Source organism: Phacochoerus africanus, chromosome 11, assembly GCF_016906955.1.
Source record: "Phacochoerus africanus isolate WHEZ1 chromosome 11, ROS_Pafr_v1, whole genome shotgun sequence".
NCBI lineage: Eukaryota > Metazoa > Chordata > Mammalia > Artiodactyla > Suidae > Phacochoerus > Phacochoerus africanus.
In genome coordinates, this window is record NC_062554.1 from 123,414,501 (window position 1) to 123,440,669 (window position 26,169).

General features: G+C 44.9%; 1 protein-coding gene across 3 annotated transcripts in view; it reads left to right on the top strand.

The window, feature by feature from the left end:
• The first annotated feature begins 5,156 nt into the window (after positions 1 to 5,156).
• The window catches only part of NPL (N-acetylneuraminate pyruvate lyase), a 38,214-nt gene continuing 17,201 nt past the window's right edge, over positions 5,157 to 26,169 (top strand). For all 3 annotated transcript variants that reach the window (XR_007130841.1, XM_047753063.1, XM_047753062.1), the window contains exons 1-5: positions 5,157 to 5,218; positions 9,624 to 9,708; positions 18,367 to 18,440; positions 20,843 to 20,930; positions 24,063 to 24,120. Coding sequence is in view for 2 of the 3 variants with exons in the window: in XM_047753063.1 (XP_047609019.1) it covers positions 9,641 to 9,708; positions 18,367 to 18,440; positions 20,843 to 20,930; positions 24,063 to 24,120 (288 nt within the window). In the remaining variant the exon portion in view is untranslated. The remainder of the gene's footprint in view (positions 5,219 to 9,623; positions 9,709 to 18,366; positions 18,441 to 20,842; positions 20,931 to 24,062; positions 24,121 to 26,169) is intronic.

A 26,169-nucleotide genomic window follows, 5' to 3' on the forward strand; every position in this document is an offset into this window, starting at 1 on the left:
CCCAGACACAGCTCGGATCCTGCATTGCTATGGCTGTGGTGTAAGCCAGCCACCACAGGTCCGATTCAACTCCTAGCCTGGGAACCTCCATTGGCCGTAGGTGCAGCCCTAAAAAGAAAAAAAAAATTTTTTTGGAGTCATAGATCCCAGATTAAGAATATCAAGTATGGAAGTACATCTCTTCTGTTCAATTAATTTTTTCTTTAAGCTCCTTCTCCCTAGAGACCCAGTGAATGTTTACCAAAGGACTGAGGCAGGAGACAATTGAGCGTGACTTCACTCAAAATTTTCCCTTCCTGTGACCCCAAAGGGTTCTCTGAAACACAGGTTTATGCATAGGACTTTTCTGCCTTTAAGAGATGTCCCTCTAGGAACTGAGAATCCTACACTTTCTAAGAATGAATCAGGAAGAAAGAGAAAACCTGAATATGCCAATCACTAGTACAGAGATTGAAAGAGTAATCAAAAAGCTCCTGGGAATTCCCGCTGTGGCACAATGGGATTGGTGGCGCCTCTACAGCACCAGGACAAAGGTTCAATCCCTGGCCCAGCACAGTGTGTTAAAGGATCCAGCATTGCCACAGCTGCTGTGTAGGTCACAACTGCAGCTCAGATCTGACTCCTGGCCCAGGAACTCCATATGCCATGAGGTGGTCAAAAAACAAACTCCCAAAAAAACGAAAGTCCAAGACTAGATGGCTTCACAAGTGAATTCTATCAAACATTCAAAGATTTAATATCTATCCTCAAACTATTCCAAAAATATGAAGAGAAGGGAACACTCCTTTCTTTTTTCTTTTTTGCTTTTCCTTTTTTTTTTTTTTTTTGTTTTTTAGGGCCACATGTGCAGCATACAAGTTTCCAGGCTAGGGGTCAAAATAGAGTTATAGCCACTGGCCTACGCCATAGCCACAGCAACTCAGGATCCTAGCTGAGTCTGTGACCTACGCCACAGCTCTCGGCAACACCAGACCCTTAACCCACTGAGTGAGGTCAGGGATTGGACCCGCATCCTCATAGATACTAGTCAGGTTTGTTTCTGCTGAGCCACAACAGGAACTACAGAGAAGGGAACACTTCTTAACTCATGTCATCACCTTGACATCAAAAACAAACAAAGGCAACACAAAAAAGGAAAAATCACATGGCAATATCTATGAAGAACACAGGTGCAAAAACGCTCAACAAAATATAAGCAAACCAAATTCAACAAAATATCAAAAGAATCATACACCACGATCAGGTGGGTTTCGTTCTAGGGATGCAAGGATGGTTCCACACCCACAAATCAATGTGATACACTACCTTAACCAAATGAATGATTTGAAACCATATGATCATTTCGGGAGATGCAGAACAAGCATTTGACAAGATGCAAAAAGAACTCCAGTTTTCCCACCAGCCCCTCTGACATACCCACGCAGCCAGAAGTTCCAAGAGAAATTCTCATACCTGTAATCTGGTTCTGTGAAGGTTATATGAAGGCCATGTCAAGTAAGACCAGGAATGGAGACTGTGGGCCCCGTTCTAATTTTTGTAGTTTTTGTCTGTCCAGGGAAGCCCAGCTTATAAAATGGACTGCAAGAATGGCATGTCCCTCAGCGGTCTCAGGTCTGGATTTGTACATAGACCAGACATGGGAAGGGGACATGGACCCTGGCTGTGCCTAAGACTCCACTAGCAACTTCCCTCAGGGGTGTGTATTGGGGTTGACAGGGGTAGGTGGGTGGGTCTTTTAACTCAAATTGAATGGGAGCATGACAGTGAGCTATGGAATGGGTGGAGGGATCCCATACCCAGGGTGAAACAGTGGAGGCTGGGAGAGGTGGATTAGCAGGTTCTGGATGAGCAAGAAGAAGGAGGAGGGAGAGGTCAGCAAAAGAGATAGGAGTGAGAAGCACAAAGGAGGCTCTGAATTTAGATAAACTGTCTCTGCTGAGAATCGGGGTTGGACCCCTGGGTAGTATCAGGAAAGAACGGCTAAAGGGTATTCCTGATGAGGTGCAATTTAAAGGGGGTGTCATTAAAGGTTTGGATATTAGGCCATCAACCCCCACAATAGAGGCTTGAGAGAGGGGTGTGGGGCCTGTAAATGCAGGTAGTGCTGAGTAAGCGGCTCCCTGTCCATAAGAAAAGAGATCGGCTTACCTGCAACTAGCAGAGTTCCCCAGGGCTCCGATGGAGTGATAGGCCTGGGGCTGGGGGCCCCAGGCACCCTCATTCTTCTGCAGTCAGGCCAAGGTGGCTGGGCAGGTGGAGGTTTGATGATTCAGGTCTCTCCAAAGGCAGGGATGTGGCCTCTCCTGAAGAGGTTGGTCACAGCTGACCTTTCAGTGGTCTCTGTAACATGGGTCTGGAGGGGCCTTGGAGCCACTGTCCTCAGGAGGGAGCCTATATTTTTGGGAGCCCTGAATGGCAGTTGCCAGCGTTTGGTATTTAGCCTGATCTCTTTTTAATTTTTGGCTTTTAACCTCTTCATCCCAATTATCACAGACCTTGAAGGCAAGGCTTAAGAGATCCTATGGTTGGGTGTGAGGGCTTTCCTCCAATTTTTGTAGTTTGCGCCTTATGTCAGATGCAGATTGAGAGATGGAGTGTCTAAGAAAAGTCTTTCTTCTACTGAGGAAGGGTCTACATTTGTATGTTTTGAGAGCCTCCATTAAGGGAGCAAGAGGGCAGGGTTTTCATCTGGGCTGAAGGCGGAGGAAAGGATGATTGTGAGTTGGTAGAGCTGGCGGCCCGAAGAGGGTTATACGGGGGAGAAGGATGACCTGCAGGATCAAAGGAGGAGATCTCAGAATCAGAGGGAGGCGGCTGTGAATCTTTTCTTTTTTGGGGGGGGGGGGCCTGCTCCCGAGGCATATGGAGGTTCCCAGGCTAGGGGTCTAATTGGAGCTGTTACTGCTGGCCTACACCACAGCCACAGCAATGCCAGATCCGAGCTGCATCTGTGACCTACACCACAGCTCACCGTAACACCAGATCCTTAACCCCCTGCGCAAGGCCAGGGATCGAACCCACAACCTCATGGTTCCTAGTTGGATTCATTAACCACTGAGCCATGACGGGAACTCGCACTTTTGAATTCTCCAGAATCTTTTGAATGAAGGAGAAGAATTTGAAAGGTGGAGCCAGACGAACAGAGGGAGGGTCGGGAGCGGAGAGCAAAGAAGGCCTGAACTTAGGTAGGGAACTTCGGACCACTTGCCATTACGGCAACAAAAGTTACTGAGGTCAGGCAAAATATTAAAATCAAAAGTGCCATTTTGGGGCCATTGAGAGCCATTACCCAATGTGTACTGTGTCTGGGCGGTATTACAAACTAAAACGCTTGGGCCTAGTGTCTCCTCTTAGTCCGAGAGTATCTAAAGTTGGTAAGAGGCAGCCAAGATCAGTGTTCCTGGAGGAGCAGAGCGAGTGTTACCCAGGACGAGAAGGAAAGAGAGGACTGGGGGACGGAGGGTAAGTAAGAGACCACCCTTGGAAGTGCCATTCCTCAGCCTGGGCATCCCCAAGGTCCGAGTAGAGGACCCGAGAAGCGAGAGAGGTTGCGCTCTGATGTGGACGTCCCCAGATCAGGGGAACCGGGGCTGTGGCCTGGAGTCTTGTGACCCAAGGGAGGGTTTGTCTGAGAAGGTTGCGCTCTGATGTGTCAGTGGAACCGGGGCCCTGCGGCTGGGCTGACAGAAGGCCCGGAAAGGTGGTAATTACTCATCCAAGACTTAGGAGGCTGGGGGTGGATGCAGTCAGTAATGAAAAGGCAAAGTTCCCAGTTCGGTGGTCCTCCCTGGCTGGGTTGGAGACGGTTGTCGGGGAGATGCCTAGGTCAGGGGCCCAAACCTCAGTGGGATTCGGAACTTAGCCCAGGATGAGCTGTCCCTGCCTGCTGCTCTCCGGGTTGCAAACCCAGGGGTTTGGGGCTCCGCTGACCTGCTTCCCATTCCCTCGCCATTCCCTCCTGGGTTTCGGCACCAAATAGCTTTGGTGAGGGAGAAATGTGCAAGGCCAAGTTAGTAAAGCAAAAGATTGATTAAGGCATCAGAGGGGCACAGGCTGAGCTCAAAAGGGCGCCAGGTCCGACTGTAAGGAGGTGCTGGGCTTATAAATGATCTTTGGCGGCAATCTGTGGCTGGAGTTCGTGGCAGGAACTGTGGGGGAATGATGAGGAAGGAGGAGGGGAAGGTCAAGGGAGGGGTAGGGGGTCAAGTCCCACGATGGAGGACAGTGACTCCTTGTAGGTTAATCTATGCAGGCCTGTTTTCCGCAGGCCATTGTTTCCTGCTGCCCAACTTGAGCATCCACATTCCGGGAGAGGGTGTCCACAGCAGGTCTCCAAGGTGAACAGCCACATTTTTGGGGGGGGGGTCGGTCTCCATCCTCCTGGGAACCTTATCAGATATAATGCACTTTACAAACGAGAAAGCACCTTGGGAATCATCCTCTCTAAATGAACATGCATCAGCCATTGCCTTTCATGGGAAATTGAGGTTAATTCACATTACCAAAAGAAAGCTGAGGACTTGCGCCAAAAGAAGGCTGTATTTCTGATTTATGAACACAGCACATATTAGAAAATAAACTCTTGACTTTCCTGCAAGTGGAGATAGTTTGGTTAAAAATAATTTTCCCTTTCAAAACTCTTTCAATTGTTCTCCAGAATATGCCAGAAAACCTTCTGCATTAGTAATTCATCTGCTTTTAGTATCAGTTCATCTCGTTTGAACAGGAGAAGGTGCGGGGTTGGGACGGTAGCACCAGCCTGAGGAGCATGGAATCCCTGCCGAGCAGGCAGTGTTCTCAGCATACTTTTGGAACAGTGGCTCACACTTCAAAACCCAGAACCACCATATACCTGTTGCTGCAGGCCCCTGGACAGATGGCAAAGTAGGACGGAAAGGAGCCCAGGAGGTGGAAAGACCGGCTGCCGCAGAATCTGGGCGCTCCCGGGCGCCCAGGTGCGAGCTCGGAAGCTCGCCGCAGTCGCGGAGCCAAGGCCGTGCGCCTCTGCTCCGTCAGCCCACAGGGCCCGGGAGCCGTGGCGGGAAAAGCGAGCTCCAATTGTGCGTTACGCCGTGGGGTGCGGGCGGCGCGGCGTGGGGGCGGAACTACAGCCCAAGGGGCCGGGGGCGTGGCGGGCACGTGGTGCGCGGCCCCGGCAATAAAGAGCGCGCCTGTGCGGCGGGCGCGGAGCGCCGGAGACTGAGCAGCAGCGTGTGGGGTGAGCGGGCGTGGCGCCGGGGTGGACAGACGGGCCGCTGGGGAGCTGGGACCCAGGGACGCGGGGGACTGGATTCCGGGGTGGGTGAGGTGGGGGCGGCCAGAGGCCAGGGACAAGGCAGAGGAGCTGGGACATGGAGCCTGAGGAAGCGAGAACGAGACACCCTCCTGTCCAGGGCTAGTGTCCGGGACAGGGCACGCGGACCCCCTCGTCGGGATTCGCTCCGGACCTCCAGACAATAGAGCCGGCCCCTAAGGATCCTTTTTTGCAGAATGCTCAGAATCGTCCCCTCCCATCATTTGACAGGAAATTGTACTTCTGCATTGGGGGGAGGGGGGTGTTTTTAGTTTCTCTATTTCTGTTTCTTCTTTTCCAAGTATTTTCTCTCTCGAGTAATTCTCCATGCCCAGAGCTGCATCCTCCTCCTCCTCCCCACCTTCAGATTTTTTTTTTTAAATTTGCCCTTTTAAGAAAATTTGAGTTGTCTGTGGATAGAGCTCCGAGATTTCGAAAGATTATGAAAGTAATAATACTCCTCAGGTGTTTCAGTCATAACATTCTAAGTTCACACTAGGCCTTCGGCTGGAGAGCATTCTGACCATTTGTTTTTGATGTAACCTGTGAAGAATTTGGAAGCATAACATACCCAGTTTTATGTAAAATTCGAATTTACAAAATATGGATCATTCTCAGTTACAGTTGTGATTTTTTACCCCATCTCTTCCTGTAGGAGTTTCACTGTTCACAAAGCCAGCAAACTTTGCTCTTTTATTTAGTGCTCATTTATCTGTGCAGAGATAGATTTTTGAAGCAGTCTTGCCTCCTCCCCTACCCCTACCCCATGGCTTACACTCTGGAAGAGCAAAACTACCCTACTAATATCTCTGAGGTAAAGTTTCTAATGAAAAACAAATATTTGAGGGAATTCTGAGGAATAAGAAATTATTTTCATTAAGGCATCAGAGAATGTTCTCTAGTTTTTAAAGTGAGTTCTAAACATTGGCTAGACTGAAGCAGCTAAAGTGAGAGGTGCTGCCATTCTAGGTGGGAGAACCAGATGAGACAGGACAAGGTAGGGGCAATAGGGACCAGCTGGGCTAGTGTAATTTCAGGTGTGAAGAAATCTATGCTGAGACTCTCATACTCGAGTATTTATATTCAGATACTCTCTACTTTGGTATTTGTCCCATGGAAATCAGGAAGAAGGTAATTAGCTTTTTTTTTTTTTTTTTTTTGAGCAAGGCAAAAGCAAGATCAGAAATGGCTGAGCAGCTGGGAGATTAGTCTGGCAGCCTACCTGTACTGAAAAAGAAAGTTCCTATTAGGACAGTGATTCCCAACTCCCATCCCAGGCCCCGTATTTTTTAACCAAACTATATGTAAGGACACTTAAGTAAATATATACATATGTATATATATGCCAGTCCAAGCTTCTGACTGTCCTAAGAATATTCTTGTGACTGCCCTAAATATGAAATAAATGCAGCTAAAAGCACAAGAATATGGAAATCTAGAGCGTACAGCCTAATGTAGGAGACTTCTAATGTGGAACCTAGCTCTCTGGACTCTTATCACTTGACCTTTCTTGAACCCCTGTGAGCCCCTTGGACGTGGAGTTGTCTGTTGGTCCATTGGTCTAGATAAGAGGTAGCAAAGGATAAGTTATGAGAGGGGCGGTAAGGAGGGAGGGAGGGATTTCAGGGAAAGAAGATAACAAATGGAACTGAAATGACTTAGTCTCTGAATAGAAAAGAGTAGCAGGAATAGGGAAGAAGACACCAGTGTGCCTGAGATGACAGGGAAGAGGGTGCTGATAAAGGAACACTACTTACCAGCATTCTGTAGTCAGCAGACAAGGCTTCATGGAGAGGACTGTGAGCCTAGCTTTTGTTAATCACCTTACAAGAAATAATTCATTTAATTCTCTCAACAACCCTATGAAATATGATTACTGTCATCCTAGTTTACAGAAGGGGGAACTGAAGCACAGGGAGGTTAAATAAGAGTCCCAAGGTCACCCAGCTGGTAAGTGGTGGAGCCAGGACATAGACCCTGAAGTCTGACTCTAGAGCTAGCGTTCTACCCCCTCCACTGTAAGGAACGAAGTAAGAAATTGTTTAGAAGACAAAATGGCAGGTCTGCTTTGGGCTGTCTGAGCTGAATGGGTACAGGAGGGCCAGGGAAGACAGCAGTGGGCCCAGCATCAGCCTCATTGGATGTTGAGACATTCCTCTGGGGTAGACAGAACCTGTGTCATTGGGGCCTTGTGTTTTCCCCATGGGCCACATGATTGCATTTCTGTTTCAAAACTTCCAAAAGGAAGTTCTCTTGTGGTGCACCAGGTTAAGGATCCAGCGTTGTCACTGCAGCAGCCCAGGTTGCTGCTGTGGCGCAGGTTCAATTCCTGACTTGGGAACTTCCACATCTTCCACATGCTGTGGGCATGGCCAAAACAAACAAAAAAAAGTGAAGAAAAAAAAACCCTCCCAACAGGATTTAATCTCATCTTCAAACTAGGAAAAGTCAGAGAAATCCTAGTATCCTGTATATCTGGTAGGGTTCCTCTTTGTTGCCTTTCAATATAAAACAAAGCTGCTTGAAGGATTTGGGCTCAATTTCCAGAACAAGCCTCTCCAGGGACATAGATGTTTGTAAGGGAGTGGTATCACTGTTGACTTTCCATAAAAACAGTGTTTTGCCATATGGTATAGACTTTCATGTTTTTGTCCTTGTTTTGCCCTGTTTCTGGCTTCAAGGGCTCACATGGGAATACAGAAAATCTTGGGGGATACAGAAAAAAAAATAGAACATATAACCTCTGTACTCCAGAAGTTTATACTCCTATTTGGGGAGACGAGATAAACAGCTAAGAGCAAACAAAATATGATAGTTCATAAGTATTATATTCTGTGGGTCAGAGTTAAGTGTAGTGAGCTTTGGGTTTTGAGATGCGCCCGTAGCCTCAGAACTATAACATACTCGCTCTTGTTCATTACCTGTAGACATCACTGTGTTTGCTCTAAGCCAACCATCTTTTGTATAACTGTAAGCCAGAATTGTCTGATTGTGTTTTTATTTTGTTTTGCAATTATACTTTACATTTGTGCCTTCAAGTTTTTATGTCTTACAGCTCAAAAAAAAATAATTCTTCTGTAATTAGTTAAATGGCAAAGTTGGGGGTTGAACAAGGCAATCTGTTTGTAGAATCCAGGCTGTTAACAAGGATGCTGTATTGCTTCTCATTGCCTGTTTGAGATGAGTTCTTGGCTTCTTCATTTTTTTTTTTTTTTTTTTTTGGTCTTTTTAGGGCCACACTTGTGGCATATGGAAGATCCCAGGATAAGGTTGAATCAGAGCTGCTGCTGCCAGCCTACAGCACAACCACAGCAATGCAGAATCTGAGCCTCGTCTGCGACCTATACCACAGCTCGTGGCAGTGCTGGATCCTTAGCCCACTGAGCGAGGCCAGGGATTGAACTCATGGATGCTAGTCGGGTTTGTTATCACTGAGCCACAGCGAGAACTCCCTTCTTGGCTTTTTTACGGTTATGGGTAGGTACACTCTTGGCCAGGTGGCGAGAGATCCCTTTGGCCCAGAGAGTGTGGCCAGGTTCACTATCTTAGCAGTGATCTCACCATCTGCGGAAGTCCTCATCCAGCTACCATCTGAACACCTCATTTAATCACCCACATAGTCATCACTTTTTTACTGAACACAAGGTGTCCAGCAGAGCACTCGGTGCAGGGAAAGCAAAGGCAAATGCAGTCTGTTTCTGGCCCTGAGTGAGCTTGGTCTAAGGGTGGGGAGAAGGAGATAAAAGAATATTTGTGATGTGGCTTACTAGAGCTGGGAAGAACTGAACAAAACTAGAATATGAAAGATCTTATTAGTGTTATTTAGATCACACTGAAGCCTTAAGACTTAAGGACTGGCTTTAGGGCAGATTCTCCCTTAATGGTATGAAGTTATGGAAAGAGATAAGAATATCCCTTTTCTCCCCTCCATATTTCAACCTGAGTCACAGTAATTTTTTATATACTCAACCTCCCTGAGTCAGGTTCATATCCTTTCCTGGGTCTGCTGCTGTTCACCCTTGCTCTTTGAGATTTCAGATTGCCGCCGTCCCCTACGTAGGTAAAACGGGAGCCCTTTCCAAGGCTGTTTTCCTCGAACAGTTCTCTCTTCTTGTCCCCACCTTTCCTGTCTTTAAAAAAAAAAAAAAAAAGAGTTTCCTCCTCTCTAGTATGAAGCACTAATGTTTTACATTCTTCTCATTTGCTCTGGGTGTTTGTGTTCTTGTAAGCATTTTTCACAGTTCTAAGCTATGTAGGAATGGACTTTGCCCAGGAGTTTTATCATTAATGACAGTCCTTGAAGGAGAGAATTCCCTTGTATGTTTTCCAGACTTTGTCAGCAGCTCAATGGCCTCCCCGAAGAAGAAACTTCAAGGTCTCGTGGCCGCGACCATCACGCCGATGACTGAGCATGGGTAACTATGGCTTGGGACTAAAGGGCTCTCCCTCCACTGCAGAGGACGGTAGGTCTCTATAGCAGGTTGCTTCGACTTCGCGGCTCTGTGGCACCATTGCCAAGTGGCAGCTTCTGCCAGTCATCCCCCCCCCCTCACTCTCTCTGGCCCCAAGTCAGAGAAGAGATCTCTACCTCGCAAGCAGTGCAGAAAGAGACAAGGTAAGATATGGCGGCTCACCCTCCTCCCAGTGTCTAGCTCCACAAAGCAAATTCTCCTTGGATTTCATTGGAACCCTGGCCTTCCCACATAAGGCTGCTGGAGTTGGGTGAGGAGAATCTCATTTTAGCAGGATTTGATGTCAATCTCTGGCCTCTAGACCCTGTCTCCAGACCGTTCATAGACATGATGAAATGTCCTACCCTGAGCAAAGTGGGGAAGGTGGCTGCCAGATGGACACCTTAAGGCATGTTTTACAGTCTCCTTTCAACATGGGTTAGGAGTTCCCATTGTGGCTTGGCTGGTTAAGGACCCAGCATTGTCTCAGTGAGGATGCAGTTTCCATCCCTGGCCTCACTCAGTGGGTTAAGGATCTGGCATTGACACAAACTCCACCATAGGTTGCAGGTGTGGCTTGGATCCAGCGTGGCTGTGGCTGTGGTATAGGCCAGCAGCTGAAGCTGCAAATAGACCCCTGGCCCAGGAACGTCCATATGTCACAAGTGTGGCCATAAAAAGGAAAAAAAAAATTGGTTAAATGTTGGGGAGCAGATGATTGTTGAGAAATCCTTACCCAAGCAGGCATTTTGCCCTCCGGATGAATATTATGGCCATCCTTTTGCTGGTACTCTCAGCTAGTGGTCACATGCCCTGGGTCTCCATCAGCAATAATGGAAGGCCTCCCAGGACATTGCCATTAACCAGGTGGGGAGTCCTCCACCTTCTGGATCTAAATGTTTTTGACCCATTAGAGGAGTCATTCTAACAAAGCAGCCAGAATTCTGTCTTCTTTAAGCGTCCTCTTTCTTCGTCTATAAAATGTAATTTTAGTCGTACCTGCATCATGGAGTTATGAGTGTAAAAATGAGATAATCCATATAATAGTACTTGGCACAGGTCAGTATGTACTTAGGTCAATAAGTTTGAACTGTCCTGGTGGCATGAGGCAGCGGTAAAGAGGAGATGAGGTATTTAAGATATCTTTAAGTAAAGCTTTTATGCTTTTGACCTTCCATTGCTGAATTTGTAAACCCTAACCCTGTTCCTTTAAAGTAGATGAAATTTCTTTTTTTTTAGTATTTTCGTTCAAGGTTGGTCATACCACAGTTTTCCCTTAGATCTTCAGATATTCTTCTAACTTCTAATATTCACAAATAATCACATCTTTACTAGGTCTAAATACAATTCTTGCTGAGACGGCATATAAATTACTCAGTGGTTAGTAGCAATTTTTTTTGTTTCCGTTGCTTCTCTGCTTCTGCAAGCCCTAAGAAAGACTGTAGTCAGCTCTTTGTCAGTGTGTCCGCTACTTGTTGGGCAGATGAAACAGAAGGCATGTGATTGCATGAGCAGACAGGATTTACTTCCTGTTATGGAGTAAGATCCTGTTTGCAAGCTCAGAACACTACATCTGGTTGATGCCACTTTAACCTTTTTAATCAGACCCTCTAAGCCTAGAAGCGGCTTCTTCAGGGTCTCGTTTGTTTATCTGGCACCCACGGAGTGTGTGTTCTAACACGCTGTTCTGCTCTTTTCTTGGGACACTAGGACCCACATAATTAGAGATAACTAAAATGACTCTGCTTTTCCAGATTCTTCTCTGTTTGCCAAATACCTCTGACCCTGTTGCCTCTATTACACTATTTCCTCTTTTTGCATGAATTCTTTTCTAAGACCCTCACTTTCCTAAGATGTGCAGTCAAAATAAGAATGCAGTTTTTGTGAGGGCCTTGCAAGGATTCAAATTAAGTTAAATCACATTAAATTAAATTAAGTAGGTGTTAGTACGTACCACATAATGGGCCTCTAAGTGATGTTAGTCCCCTTTTCTCCCGCCACTTGCTGTATCCAGACATTCTCACAGGTATTAAGCAGGTTTGGAACACCTACCAAGAGCAGGTAGGCATTAACCTACCTGCCCACAGAGGAATCTGTAGGTCTGATGTGTTTCTAAGAGACAAGACAGAAAGAGGAGTCACGTGACTCACAGACATAGAGATCAGACTTGTGGTTACCAAGGGGGAGCGGAAGGAAGTGGGATGGATTGGGAGTTTGGCGTTAGTAGATGCAAACTGTTACACTTAGAATAGATAAGCAGTGAGGTCCTATGGTATAGCACAGGGAATAATATCCAACCTCCCGGGATAGACTATGATGAAAGAGAATGTAAGAAAGGGAATGTTGGAGTTCCCGTTGTGGCTATGGCTCAGTGGGTTAAGAACCCAATTAGTATCTGCAAGGACGCAGGTTCAATCCTCAGCCTTGCTCAGTAGGTTAAGGATCCAGAGTTGCCGTGAGCTGTGGTGTAGGTCGCAGATGTGCCTGGGATCTCAGGTTGCTGTGGCTCTGGTGTAAGCCAGCAGCTGCAGCTCTGATTTGCCCTCAACCTGGGAACTTCCATATGCTGTGGGTGTGGCCCTAAAAAGACAAAAAATAAAAATAAAAAAATTAAAAATATAGTGTTATTTTTTTAAATCCCATTCCTTTCTTTTTTATTTTTTTTTTTATTTTTTAAATTTTTTTAGAGCCACACCCACATCATATGGAGGTTCCCAGGCTAGGGGTTGAATCTGAGCTGCAGCCGCTGGACTCCACCACAACCACAGCAACACCAGATCCAAGCCGTGTCTTCGACCTACACCACAGCTCACAGCAAGGCCAGATCTCCAACCCACTGAGCAAGGCCAGGGATCAAACCTGAGTCCTCATGGATACTAGTCAGATTCATTTCCATTGAGCCACAAGTGGAACTCCCTATACTTTAATTTTTTTTAATTTAAAAAAATAATAAAAAAAAAAAAAGGAGAGTCACATGGAATCTAACACCTGGAAATTCTATTATGGGAGTTTTCCTAACCTGGCTCTTAGAATAAACTGTAGCCTCCAGGAGTTCCTGGGTGGCTCAGTGATAACAAACCCAACTAGTATCCATGAGGATGTGGTTCGATCCCTGGACTCGCTCAGGGGGTTAAGGATCCAGCATTGCCATGAGCTGTGGTATAGGTCGCAGATGCGGCTTGGATCCCATGTTGCTGTGGCTGTGGTGTAGGCCAGCAGCTATAGCTCAAATTTGACCCCTAGCCTGGAAATTTCTGTATGCTGTGGGTGTGACCTTAAAAAACACACATGCACACAAAAACTATGGCCTCCACGATTCAGAATGGCTAAGTATGATTTCCCTGCATCCTTTTTCCTATATAATTCTAACAATTCAACTCTGAATATGAGTTGATGTCCTAGAGCGGGGAAGCTGGCAGAAAGAACAGAGTTAAATAGATTTCAGTTAACATGTCTGGATTCTTGACCCCCAGCTTTGCCACCACTAGCTGTCTGACCCTGGGGAGCTCTTGTCACCTTGTAAAAGTACGCTCGTATTTTGAATAGAGACAGAATTCAACCACGTTATCTCTAAGGCCCATATGAATGCTAAGAATCTGCAATTATGCTTTGAATCTGCAATGTGAGTACCTTCACTTCCAGTCCATCCTCCACGCCATAGCCCCACGAGCATCCTCATAAATAAATCTAATCACTTATTCGATTTCTTCTCTAAGACTCTCTGTGGAGTCACTTTTGTCTAAGCCTTGCTACTCACGTGGTCCATCGACCATTAGCTCCAGCATCACATAGGAACTTACTAGAAATGCAGACTCTCAGGCCCTATTACATACCACTGAATCCGAACCTACATTGTAACTGTGTCCCCCGATGGTTCTTTAGCACATTAAAGTCTGGGATGAACTGGACTGAAGGTTAAAGCCCAGTGTCTGGAATGACTTAGAAAGTCCTTTACAATCTACCTTTCCTGCTACGGTTCTGTTTCCCCAAACAGCTCATCCCCTTTCTTGCCTCGGTGCCTTTACACATTCTGTTTCCTCTGCCTTTTTCCACCCCCCTGCTCCTTTCCCTTATGCACTTGAACTTGTCTGTTCATCCATCAAAACCATCCCCTGGTGATTCTTCCCCAATTTCCCTAAAAAACGTCCTTCCCCTGTGGTCCCACAGTGGTACCTGCCTTTTCACATTACATCAGGATTTTTTGTTTATGATAATTATTACAATAACTGTTACGTGCCTGCCTCTCCCAACAGCAGGCTCTGATCTGCTTCACCTTATGCAGATGTGTATTGGGTACCAGGCAATACACAGGACCTGAGCATGTATCCTTTTTATCTTTGTATCTTCAGCATCTCGCACAGTGTGTAGTAAATTTTGTTATTTCATGAGTGAATAATTTCATTATTTCATAGGAAAGGAATTTAGCACCAATCGGTGTGTCAGTTGTCATGCTGGGCATTTTAATGGGCATGTTTCACTTAGATCTTCACAGCAACTCTGTGAGAGCACGGTTCATCTATTTTTGCAGTTGATAAAACTGAAATCCTAAAGATTAGCACTGCCCTCAGCCGCATAACTGGGAAGGAAGATCTGTCTCTCCCCATCCCATCTCGCCTTCTTTCTCTACACACTAGAGGGAAAGACTTTTGCTGTTCTTCATTGTTTCAAGAAGTCACTTTTTCCATCGAGCAAGTTCACAGTCATTAGAACAGAAAATCCATTCCAGATTGGCCAAGATGTCAAGGAAAAAAATGGTGTTTTCTCCCTCAAATGCCCTTGACTTCACCATGGGAATCTTCACAATACCCTCTAACAACATCAAAGCTGTTGCCCAACCAATCAGAAAGCGCCTGGCTCCTGGAGTCGGAGTTGTATAGATTATTGTCCTTCCAACTGTGTTGGGAAATTAAATGGCCCAGATTTCCAGAACGAGTTGTTTTCTACCTTCGGGCAAGGTGGGGTAGTTATAGTCCCCCGTGCTTCTCTGCCAAAGGAGTTTTAAAGTAGCCAAGTAGTTATTTTGCCAAAAGGACACATGACTTCTATCTGATTTTGAATGCTCAATATATCCAAAGTAGGCAAAGAAATAGAACATCAGATTTTCTGATATGCATGCCAGATCATGCCAGTTATGGAGCGAGCCTGTGCTGTTGGTTCTGTGTTCTCAAATAACGTAGAAGTCTTTCACTCTCTGTCATGCACCAGGAGAAAAAATGTACAGCCATAGGGATTTTCTCGGGAAAGCCCCTTTAGAACAATTCTATTATCCTTCTACCCTAAGAAAAGAGTTAAAGTTAACATGCAATTTCACAGTTCACCTAGTCTAGGCCTCAATTTGTGGCAAAAATAATTTGATAGATATCCCCTCTTCTTTTATAATTTATAAGTCCACTAAATACCCAAGAATAGAAAATTAGCTAAAGTAATTGTGTTCATGCATACAATGAAATGCTGTGTAGTAGAGTAACGGACTATCTGAAGATGTAGGAACATACCAATTTGGAATGTTAAGTGAAAAAATATTACAATACTTAAGAGAATACTATATTGTGTATTTGTGAATAGAGAAATAGTAAACTAGTAAGAGTAAAAATCTCTAAGGAGATCCTGAGTGGTTTTTTTTTTTTTCCTTTTTATTGCATGTACTTTCTAAAATAATATAGCTTTGGTATATGAAAAAAAATAAGTACTTTTATTTCAAAAAAGCGATGAACCTAAGGCAAAGAATCTGAACCCATGAGAACTAAAATTAAGACATTAAATTGGAGTTAAGCATGAGAACATCTACAGCAAGCATCGAGTTGGGTCCTGGACCACTCTCCCCTGAGGTGGCCTGTGCTAGGATGTGTCCATGACACTCACAGAGGAAGAGGTGAAGCACTGGAAAGCCAGTCCAAACTTTCCAAGTGAACTGGCTCATGCCCCTTCTCACCTTCCATAAGCAACAAGCCTCAAACAGCTGGGCCAGTGGGGAGAAGAATAATTATTACCCAGTCTTATTCTTTCCATTCTCTCTGGTGACTGCCAATAACTGATACAGTGCCTGCAGCAGTGAACATAAACCCAGACACCCTGGGGAGGTCGAGTAAGATGGGAAATGAGGGAGCATAGTCCACAGAAAAAATGATTCTGTTGCCAATCTAGCCTTGCTGTTTTGGGGGTGCCTTTGTGACAAATAGGGTGATTGCCCTGGGTTCACTTGTGACTGGAGCCCCTGAGCATTTCTGCCAAGGGCTGCAAACTCACACCTACAGTCAGGCAGGCATCCCAGAGGTGACCTGGGAGCTTCTATGCCCCCACAGGGGATAGCCCTTGCCCTCCCCAGCCAGTTGGTACAATATAGAAAGATAGGCCTGGCCTCATTAGATCATCTGGATTTTTTTTCTTTTTTTATTATGTAAGTTACAGGTGTACAATATAGAAATTTACAATTTTTTAAAGTTATACTCCATTTATAGTTATTATAAAATATTGGCTGTATTCCCCATGTTGTACAATATATCCCGGTAGCTTATTTTATACCTGATAGTTTGTCTTTATCACTCACCTACCCCTAAATTGCCCCTCCCTTATTCCCTTTCTCCACTGATGGCCTCTAGTTTGTTCTCTATGAGTGTCTTTTTTTGTTGTATTCACTACCTGTTTTTTTTTTTTTTTTTTTTTTTTGGCTGCACCTGCGGCATAGGGAAGTTCCCAGGCCAGGGATCAAATCCGAGCCTCAGCTGGAACCTACACTTGAGCTGCAGCAATGCCAGATCCTTAACCCACTGTGCCAGGGATGGAATCTGCACTACCGCAGAGACAATGCCAGATCCTTACCCCTCTCTTTAAAGCACACCTTTTCCATGTGTGTATATTTATCACTTTGTGGCACAGCAGAAATTATCACAACATTGTAAATCAACTATACTTCAGTAAAACTTTTTTTAAAATTTAAAACAAAACAAAACAAAACACAGCAACAAGAAAGCATACCTTTTCCCAAATGGCAGCTGGAACCTGGTAATCTTTTGCATGTTGTGGGCAGAGGTTGCCTATGCATTTTTTGTTTTTATCTCTATTATTCCTAATCCCTTTGACAAATACCCTTTGATGTCTTTGTTCTCTATAATCCCCAGATGTTTTGGGTTCTTTTTTGTTTTTTTAAGGACTACAATAAAGATGTTAAGTAAAATTAAATTAGGATTCTCTGGCTGCAGTGACAAAAATGCAAAAGTACTAGCCAACTAGTACTTTGTGTTCTTGGCAACCCCGGATTCTGCAACATTTTGCACACTTGCCCCACGGTTTTTTCTTGTACTTTCATTCTCCATCCCCCGTCCTCCCCACCTGTATTCTGATTGAGAACAGATCACTTTGTCTGATATGTGTGAGAGTCAGTTTCTAGATTTTTTTAACTCAATATGATTTTAAGGAAAGAGCCCTTATTGTCTTAAATATCAGGTCTTTCCAGGGTCATTACTCTTCAGACTGCAAAATGCAAGCAGATTCCGTGGGGATCTTGTTACACTGCAGATTCTGACCAGGAGAACTGTGTGGGGCCTGGGGCTCTTCATTTCTAACAAATCCTCCCAGATGCTGATGTTGCTGTCTCGCCAGCCACACTTTGAAAAAGCAAAGCGATGACAAAGTTCCTTTCCAAACATTGTCTTCAATTTAAAACTAGCACAGCGGTGCTAGTGAGCTGTGTTGCCATGAGCTGTGGTGTAGGTTGCAGACGCGGCTTGGATCTGGCATTGCTATGGCTGTGGTGTAGGTCAAAAGCTGCAGCTCTGATTCAACCCCTAGCCTGGGAACCTCTATATGCCACAGGTGCAGCCCTAAGAAGACCAAAAAATAAATAAATAAAATTAAAAAATTAAACTAGCACATGTAAATGGGTTTGAGCCTTCATTTGTTGTCACAAATATTGAGTGCTAAAATTCTTCAAGAATTAAGATTGAATGTTCCTATTTAGTCAGCCTAAGGAATGATTGATTCTCACCACATGGAAAATGTTCTCATTTAACCACATCCCCCAGCCATCACTCTTCCCTAAAGGGGCAAAAGATAATTAAGTAACTAATTTTTAAATATTACTTGTGATGAAGCTTAAAAACTTTGTTAATAACTAATAGTGTTTTGCTCACATAAGTGAGACATATATGGCTGAGTAGAGAAATCACTAGACTCAGGAGAAAAAACAAAAAAAAAACACCCAGGCATTATTCAGAGCAGGCTAAGAATTTCAGACTGGTTGGGTGGATTTGACTTGATTTGATTTGATTTATTTTATTAATTTTATTTAATTTTAATTTTATTTTTTGAGCCGCACCTCCGGCATATGGAAGTTCCCAGGCTAGAGTCCTAGGAGTTGAATCAGAGCTACAGCTGCCAGCCTACGCCACAGCTCATGGCCATGCCAGATCCTTAACCCACTGAGTGGGGCCAGGGATCGAACCCACATCCTCATGGATACCAATATGGTTCATTTCCCCTGAGCCACAAAGGGAACTCCCTGGGTGGATTTTAATAACTATTAGCAAGTGAGAGCTGTTTATAGACTTGGATATAGACTGACCAGTAATCTAGAAAAGAATAAATATGCATTTTTTTCTGATTTGGTTTCCTGTGACTTTTCAGAGAGATCAACTTTTCAGTCATCGGTCAGTATGTGGATTATCTCGTGGAAGTACAGGGAGTGAAGAATATCTTTGGTAAGTCATCTTTAGAGAGTTCTCTGCATATCTCTAGCTCAGTCCCTAGAAAGTAGCTGTCACCTACTTGCTACCCAGGACATCGCAGATCATGATTGAGCCTGGCTAAGCCTGTGAAATTTGTGAATTTTTAGGCTCATCAATTTTAGACCTGTAAAGATAATCAAGAGATTATCTAATTTAGGAGTATACCTTCAAAACAGATAAGGTATTATTTTTATCTTCATGTAAGAAAGAAACTCTATGGCTCAGATGTATTATGTAGATTGCCGAAATCCACTCATCCAAGAAGTGGTAGAGTAATGACAAAACCCAGGCTTCTCTCTCTCTTAAGAATGGGCTTTATTCTGCACGTTCCCAATGTGGCCCAGTGGGTTACAAACCATGAGGTTGCAGGTTTGATCCCAGGCCTCACTCAGTGGGTTAAGGATCTGACGTGAGCTGTGGCATAGGCTGGCTGATACAGCTCCAGTTCAAAAGCCTGAGAACTTCCATATGCTGCAAATACAGCCCTAAAAAGAAAAAGGTTTTTTAAATTTAAAAAAAAGAATGGTCTTTATTCTGTCTTCACCCAGACATTTCACCACATAAATGTAAGAAGCACTCTGGGAGTTCCTGCTGTGGCACTGTGGGTTAAGGATCCTGCTTTGCTGCAGCTGTGGTGTAGGTCTCAGCTTCAGCTCAGATTCAGTCCCTGGCCTGGGAACTTCCATATCCCATGGATGTGGCAAGGAATTTAAAAAAAGAAGAAGCAGCACTCTAAATGCAGCACAAAAAGGAATCACAGGTCTAGCAAGTTATTTATTTATTTCAGAGAGTGTAAATTAAAAAACAAAAACCAGACCTTGAATATTTTAAGCCCGAGAACTATACTTCCCTGCAGTTGAGCTGCCCCTTGTGTTACATTCTGAGTGCTCAGCCCCTTGGGTTGGTTGCCGTTCTGGGTGCACTGCACTTGGCCCTGATTCCAGCTCTCCCAACAGGGCCCCTTCAGAACTTGGAGCACCAAATCAGAGCAGGTTAAAACTTCTGTAAAAAAGTATCAGGGTCATGTGTCAAAACCAATACCTGATTGTAGAACCATTCAGTGTCCCCCTACAGCTCTACGCATAGTGGGAAAGACACATTCTTCCTCCTAAAAGGGCCACAGATCTCCTCTGGGTATAGAGGGAACGTAGGAGCATGCTTGAGATATCTCAGGACCCTGCAGGGTGATTAAAACACTCTCTCCTTCTCCCCATCACCATCCCTCCTCCTCTTCCCCAACTGAGTGCTCAGCATGGGAGACCCCAAGTGTGCCCCTATGCATTAGGCCCCAGCAGCATATCCCAGTGCCATTGGCATCCTTTTTCTGATCCATTAAGAGATGATTGTACACTTTGCTCTACAGCAGAAGTTAACACGACATTGTAAATCAACTATACTTCAATAACATTTTTTAAAAGTTAAAAAAAGGAGAGAAGAGTTCCCGTTGTGGCTCAGTGGTTAAAGAATCTGACTAGCATCCATGAGGATGTGGGTTCGGCAAGAAAACCAATGGATTAAGGATCAGTGGGTTAAGGATCCGGCATCGCTGTGAGCTGTGGTGTAGGTCGCAGACTCGGCTCAGATCTGGCATTGCTGTGGCTGAGGCGTAGGCTGGGAACCTCCATGTGCTGTGGGTGTGGCCTTAAAAAGACAAAAGCCAAAAAAAAGGGGGGAGAGTTGTAGTAGTGGGGAATATTTTGTAATCATATGGATCTGGATTCAAACTTAGATTAGTGATTAAGGACCTCATATTTGTATCTGTAAATGAAAGGAATGATTTGTGTTTTGCTGAGCTGTGATGAGGATAAGTGAATATATGAGTGCTTGCTGCATGAAATATTAATATCCTGGTGTTTTATGAATTATTAAAAACAATGAGTTGTCCTAGAGCACCACTATATCAAACCATAGGTGGAGGTTGTTTTCGACCTGCAATCTACACCATTGTTTTCCTAAGTTCCCCCCATTTCCGACCACCGTGAGATTCTCCCAGTACTGGATGGCAGTGGTTTTCTTGCCGCTCAAACCTAACTATAGCACTGGCAGGTGTGTTCAGAGATTTGCTTAAAACATAGGCTGTTATCTCTGTCTCCGTTTTAAATACTTACTCTCTGGCCCTGAAAACAATAAAAGATTGGCGACTACAAGTCGCAATTCACCTTCCCACCCCTATTGACGAAGTGAAGATGTGAACACAGACTAAGCCTAAGGTGAAAATGGAAAATGGCCTCTCGCCCTCCTGGATTCTCTCCTCTGGTGTTGCTCTGTATAACTTCCTCTTGAGCAGGGACGCCTGCCCCTGCACTGCCAGCATTCGTGTTGGGGGAACAGAAGGTGTCGGCTGGTCCCACTGACTGACTCTCTGTTTGGAACAGTGAATGGCACGACGGGAGAAGGCCTGTCCCTGAGCATCTCAGAGCGCTGCCAGGTCGCAGAGGAGTGGGTGACAAAAGGAAGGAACAAGTGAGTGGCTCCACTAGGACAAAAGCACTCATCTGCAAAAGCTGCATAGAGTTCGGGGCTCCTCCCCCATGATGCAGCCTCCCAGCCTGCCTGCCGGTCACAAGTCTGGCCCAAGGTCGGCTTGTGGGAAGAGGAGCTGAGGCAGAGGAGCGCCCTTCCTTTCTGTGTGGAAGGGCAGCCAGACTGCAAGACACGCCTGGCTGTCAGAGAGCCTGTTGGGAAGCGGGACACTGCCTCTGGTCTTTCTGCCAGGCCAGTCCCTTGGGTTCCCAGTCGTTGGGCTAAGGGGGTGAGAAGAGGGTCCTGGTGACTGACCACTGAGCTCCCAGCCCCTCTGCTGAGCAGCTCATACGCCATTCCATCTCAGGGTGGGTCCAGATGCTTCCATCAGCCCGTTGCTTCCTTACAAGTCTTCTCTCTGCACATGACTCTTGTAGTCGTAGGGAGCTTTCTGCATCCCCTGAGTTTCAGTGCAATGACACGCTTTTGTTATAACATCCAGTCCATGCCAGGGTAGAACAAATGGGACAGCATCCATTCAACACGCACATCAATCAACCAAGTTTTATCCGTTGTCTGTACGTGGTGTGGTACACACTGTACTGGCACTGGGGGTATAAAACAGGATCTCTGCCCTCAGGTTGCATACCGTCTAGTGGAGATGCCACACCATGAAAACGAACACTGATCCTTCTGATAGTGTAAACGGGGATCAGAGAAGGGAGTGATTGACAGTGTCTTAGATGGAGGCAAAGATTGGAGGTAAGTCCCAAGTGAGCCTGGAGCAGAGGTTGTCAGTGCAAAGCCCATGCCCACTTTGGGAATCCTTAAGAGGCTTCAGAGCATCTTGGGTACCCTGAAATTATACACCAAATTTGAACGCATAAGCATTTTCTGGTCATCCACCAGTGTGCAGCTAATTTTCAGTCAGATCCTGGGCCCAAAAAGATCACAGACCATGGGCGGAGAGATGGAATAGTAAATTAGGGAGGAGGAAGCAAAATGAAAAGAAATTTTCTTTTTCTTAAAGTGGGACAATCTTGAGCACGTTTCTGTGCCTAAAGGACAGTGCCGTTAGAGGAAAGATTAAAGAGAGTGGGAGAACTGATGCCTTTGGTGGAAGGTCTCAGCAAAGGCTTTGAAATAAAACCCAGAGTAGGTAGAGTAGCTTTAGGAGACAGCTAAGAAGCTGGGAGGAACCAGAAGGTGACACAGCTCAGTGCAGAGGTGAGAAGGGAGGGGGCCTGTACGTGAAAGCATCTTTCTCTTTGGGGTCTTGGGAGCAAGGACATCTGCCAAGAACAAGGAGTTGGATGACACTTAGAGCTGAAGGAGAAGAGTCAAGATTTGGAGTAGCCACTGCAGGGAATTAGAAAGGGAAGTAAGTCTTGACGACCAGAAGGCTTTGGGGAGCCTCCTCCTCCTGATTGGGAAATTGCAAGTTTGTGCTAAAGCCGCAGACCCAGGGGGCTTGACCAAGCATGATTGTTTTAACCTAAGCCAGGAGATGCGGAGGTCATGCCATAAAGCTGCTGGTGAGGGTAATGCGGCCCCGTCAGCTGCCTTTTCTCCTTTCGGAAGTCTTCCTTTCTCCTTCACAAATGCAGACCTGATCAGAGTACTTCCCAGCTAGGTCCGTTTGACCTAAGACATAACAAGTCAAGAGTCATGAGAGGACTCAATGCGTGGGCCTCAAGGGGGATATGGTGTCTCCTTCCCATGGGGGTGCCATGCGTGTCACTCAGAGTCCCTTGAAGACTCACCAGCATGACTGGATTCACAGTGGACTTTTATTTATTTATTTTTTTGTCTTTTTGCCATTTCCCCACAGCATATGGAGGTTCCCAGGCTAGGGGTCGAATCAGAGCTGTAGCCGCCGACCTACGCCAGAGCCACAGCAACGAGGGATCTGAGCCACATCTGCGACCTACACCACAGCTCACGGCAATGCCAGATCATTAACCCACTGAGCAAGGCCAGGAATCGAACCCGCAACCTCATGGTTCCTAGTTGGATTTGTTAACCACTAAGCCACAATGGGAACTCCCACAGTGGACTTTTATTGATCCTACCCTCAGAAGACCAGTCTACGTGTGGCCTCTTCCTGTGGGACCACGTGGAGCACCTCCAAAGATGGACATTGGGGCCTCAGAAAAAATCACACGCATGATCAAATTCTCACAAGATAGGAAAAAAACTTTTCAGAGTAAATTCCTTTCTCCTATGGCTGGTTCCTGTACTGTAAGAAACCTCTTTATTTTTGTCTCCAAAAATATCTGTTTTACACCTTTCGTCATGCAAATTGTCACCACCTGATGCAACATCTAAAACAGTAGTCAAAATAAGTACTCAAGTATTGACTTATCAATTATTGCTTTCAAAATTCTACTGCTTGGTTGAACCTTAAATTTTATTCCCTGGATGTTTTTTTTAAGGCACTGATTAGACCAATTTTTTTTTATTCTTTTTAAGGCCTCACCAGCAGCATATGAAAGTTCCTGGGCCAGGGGTCAAATCATAGCTGCAGCTGAGGCCTACACTGCAGCCATTGTAAAACTGGATCTGAGCTGCATCTGCAGTCTCTGCTGCAGCCTGCAGCAATGCCAGATCCTTAACCCACAGAGCAAGGCCAGGGATCAAACCTGCATTATCATAGAGACAATGTTGGGTCCTTAACCCACTGAGCCACAATGGGAACTCCTGATCACACTGATTTTAAGTAGAGCACTATAGCATTCAGTAGTCTTGAGATTGGGACTAATCAGATATTAGCCAACTGCTATACCAAGACAGGAGTTCCTATAGCTTGGTGGGTTAAGAACCCAACTAGAATCCATGACGATGTGGGTTCATTCCTGGCCTCGCAAAGTGGATTAGAGGATCTGACGCTGCTGCAAGCCGTGGTGTAGTTTGTGGGTGCAGCTTGGATCTGATGTTGCTGTGGCTGTGGTGCAGCCTGGCAGTTATGGCTCCGATTGGACCTCTAGCCTGACAACCTCCATATGCCTTGAGTGTGACCCTAAAAAGACAGCAAATAAATAAATAAATAAAACCAGCACAAACCAGGATAGTGCAGCCCTTCCCTGTTACCATAAAATTCACATGATGAAAATGGTGTTTTCTCTTTTGCAGGTTGGATCAAATAGTAATTCATGTAGGAGCACTGAGCTTGAAGGAGTCTCAAGAACTGGTATGTACCACAGGTCTGTCTGGGAGAGACCACTCGAGGGGCCTCCATTTTTATGCTGAAGTTAATACCATTTTTGCTAAATATTGGATGCTGTGCTAGAGAATATAAGCTGTGGGACCTCAGGGAGTTCACTACCTTGAAGCAGGTACAGAGCCATAGAGTAGCCCATGGTGAAAACTGCTGAGGAGAGCCTTGAATAGGAGACAGAGGCACCTCTTCTTCTGGGCAACGTAAGGGTGGATATAGAGCTACCTCGTTTGCAGGTAAGGAACAGAACTTGAACCAACCTCAGTTTCTTCTAGGAAGTAAAAGGCAAGGCCAGCTGCTGAGCATAAAGGAAATGGAGACGAGGTTCAGACACGAGTAGTGATAAAATGTGAGAATTGCTTGCTGCCTGGAGAATAGAAGAGAAAACTAAAATAGAAAAAGATTACCCCACCCCCATGTTCATAGTAGTGCTGTTCAGGAGGTAAGCAACCCAAGTGCCCATGGATGGATGGATGGATGGAAAAAGAAAAGATGGTATATACATACAATGGAATATTGTTCAGCCTTAAAAAGCAAGGAAATCCATCTTGCATGTTGCAATATGGATAAAACTCCTTGAGGACATTAGGTTATATGAAGTAAACCAGTCACTAAAAAGATAAATACTATATCATTCCATTTATAAGGTATCTAAAATAGTCACATTCGTAAAAACCAGAAAGTAGAATGGTGGTTACTAGGGACTAGTTGGAGGGGCAAAGAAGAGTTGTTTAATGGGCATAGATTTTGTCATCTGAGAAAAAGAAGCAGACTGTAAAACTAAAAAATGCATTTATTTGGGGCTCTTTTTTTTCCTAATTGAAGTTTAGTTGATTTACAACATGTTGTGTTAGTTTCAGGGGTACAGCAAAGTGATATTCTTTTGCAGATTCCATTACAGGTTATTACAAGATATTGAATATAGTTTTCTGTGCTAGACAGTAGGTCCTTGCTGTTAGCTATTTTATATAAACTAGTGTGTATCTGTTCATCTAGCATGGATAGACCTAGAGATTATCATACTAAGTAAAGTAAATCAGATACAGACAGGTATCATCTAATATCATTTATATGCAAAATCTAAAACATATGATACAAATGAACTTATTTACAAAACAGGAACAGACTTAGATATAGAAAAAGAACAAACTTATGGTTATTTGGGATCTTAGAATTCTAATTCAGGGAGCAGATTCCAGCAGCCACCAGAATAGTATCTCTTCTGGGAAACAAAAGGCAGGAGTCTTGGAAGGAAGACACAGCAGTATGTTTGGTTTACATAAATTGTTCTCCAAGAGCTCTGGCGGGAAGGTGTGTATGTATTTTTTTTTCTGTTACAGTTTATTGACTTGTCGAGTATGTCTCACTCATTATGGGTCAAGGCACATTTCTGCACATTTCCCCAGATGCTTCTCTTTTTTTCCCCCCAGTCAGCAGGGTCAACACAGTTCACAGTTTAACAGGATGGAGCCCTAAAGTACAAACTGGAATCCTCACTGACAGCTCTTCCCACAAATTTCAGATTTGCAGGACAAACAAGTTCCAGAGATCTGTTTGACAACAGTGTGAATATATTTAACACTGCTGAACTGTACTCTTAAAAATGGTTGAGAGGGTAAACTTTACTCTGTTTTTCTTAGTCACAGTTCGCAAAATACGTTTTACAGTAATTAATTTTTTAAAAAGGATTGCCCCAGCGATGCTAAAGACCACCTAAAGTTGTACATCATAAATTTGTTCTGACTGTGGCACAGTGGGTTAAAGATATGACTGCAGTGGCTCAGGTCACTGCAGAGGTGTGGGTTCAATTCTCAGCCCACCGCAGTAGGTTAAGGATCTTGTGTTGCCACAGCTGGGGCATAGGACAAAGCAACAGTTCGGATTCAGTTCCTGACCTGGAAATGTCCATATGCCGCAGGTGCGGTCTTAAATAAATAAATAAATTTATCACGCTAAAACATTCACCTCAGACGGGGACTCAGACCCAGCCAAAAGCCAGATTGGAACTTGAGCCCACTTTTT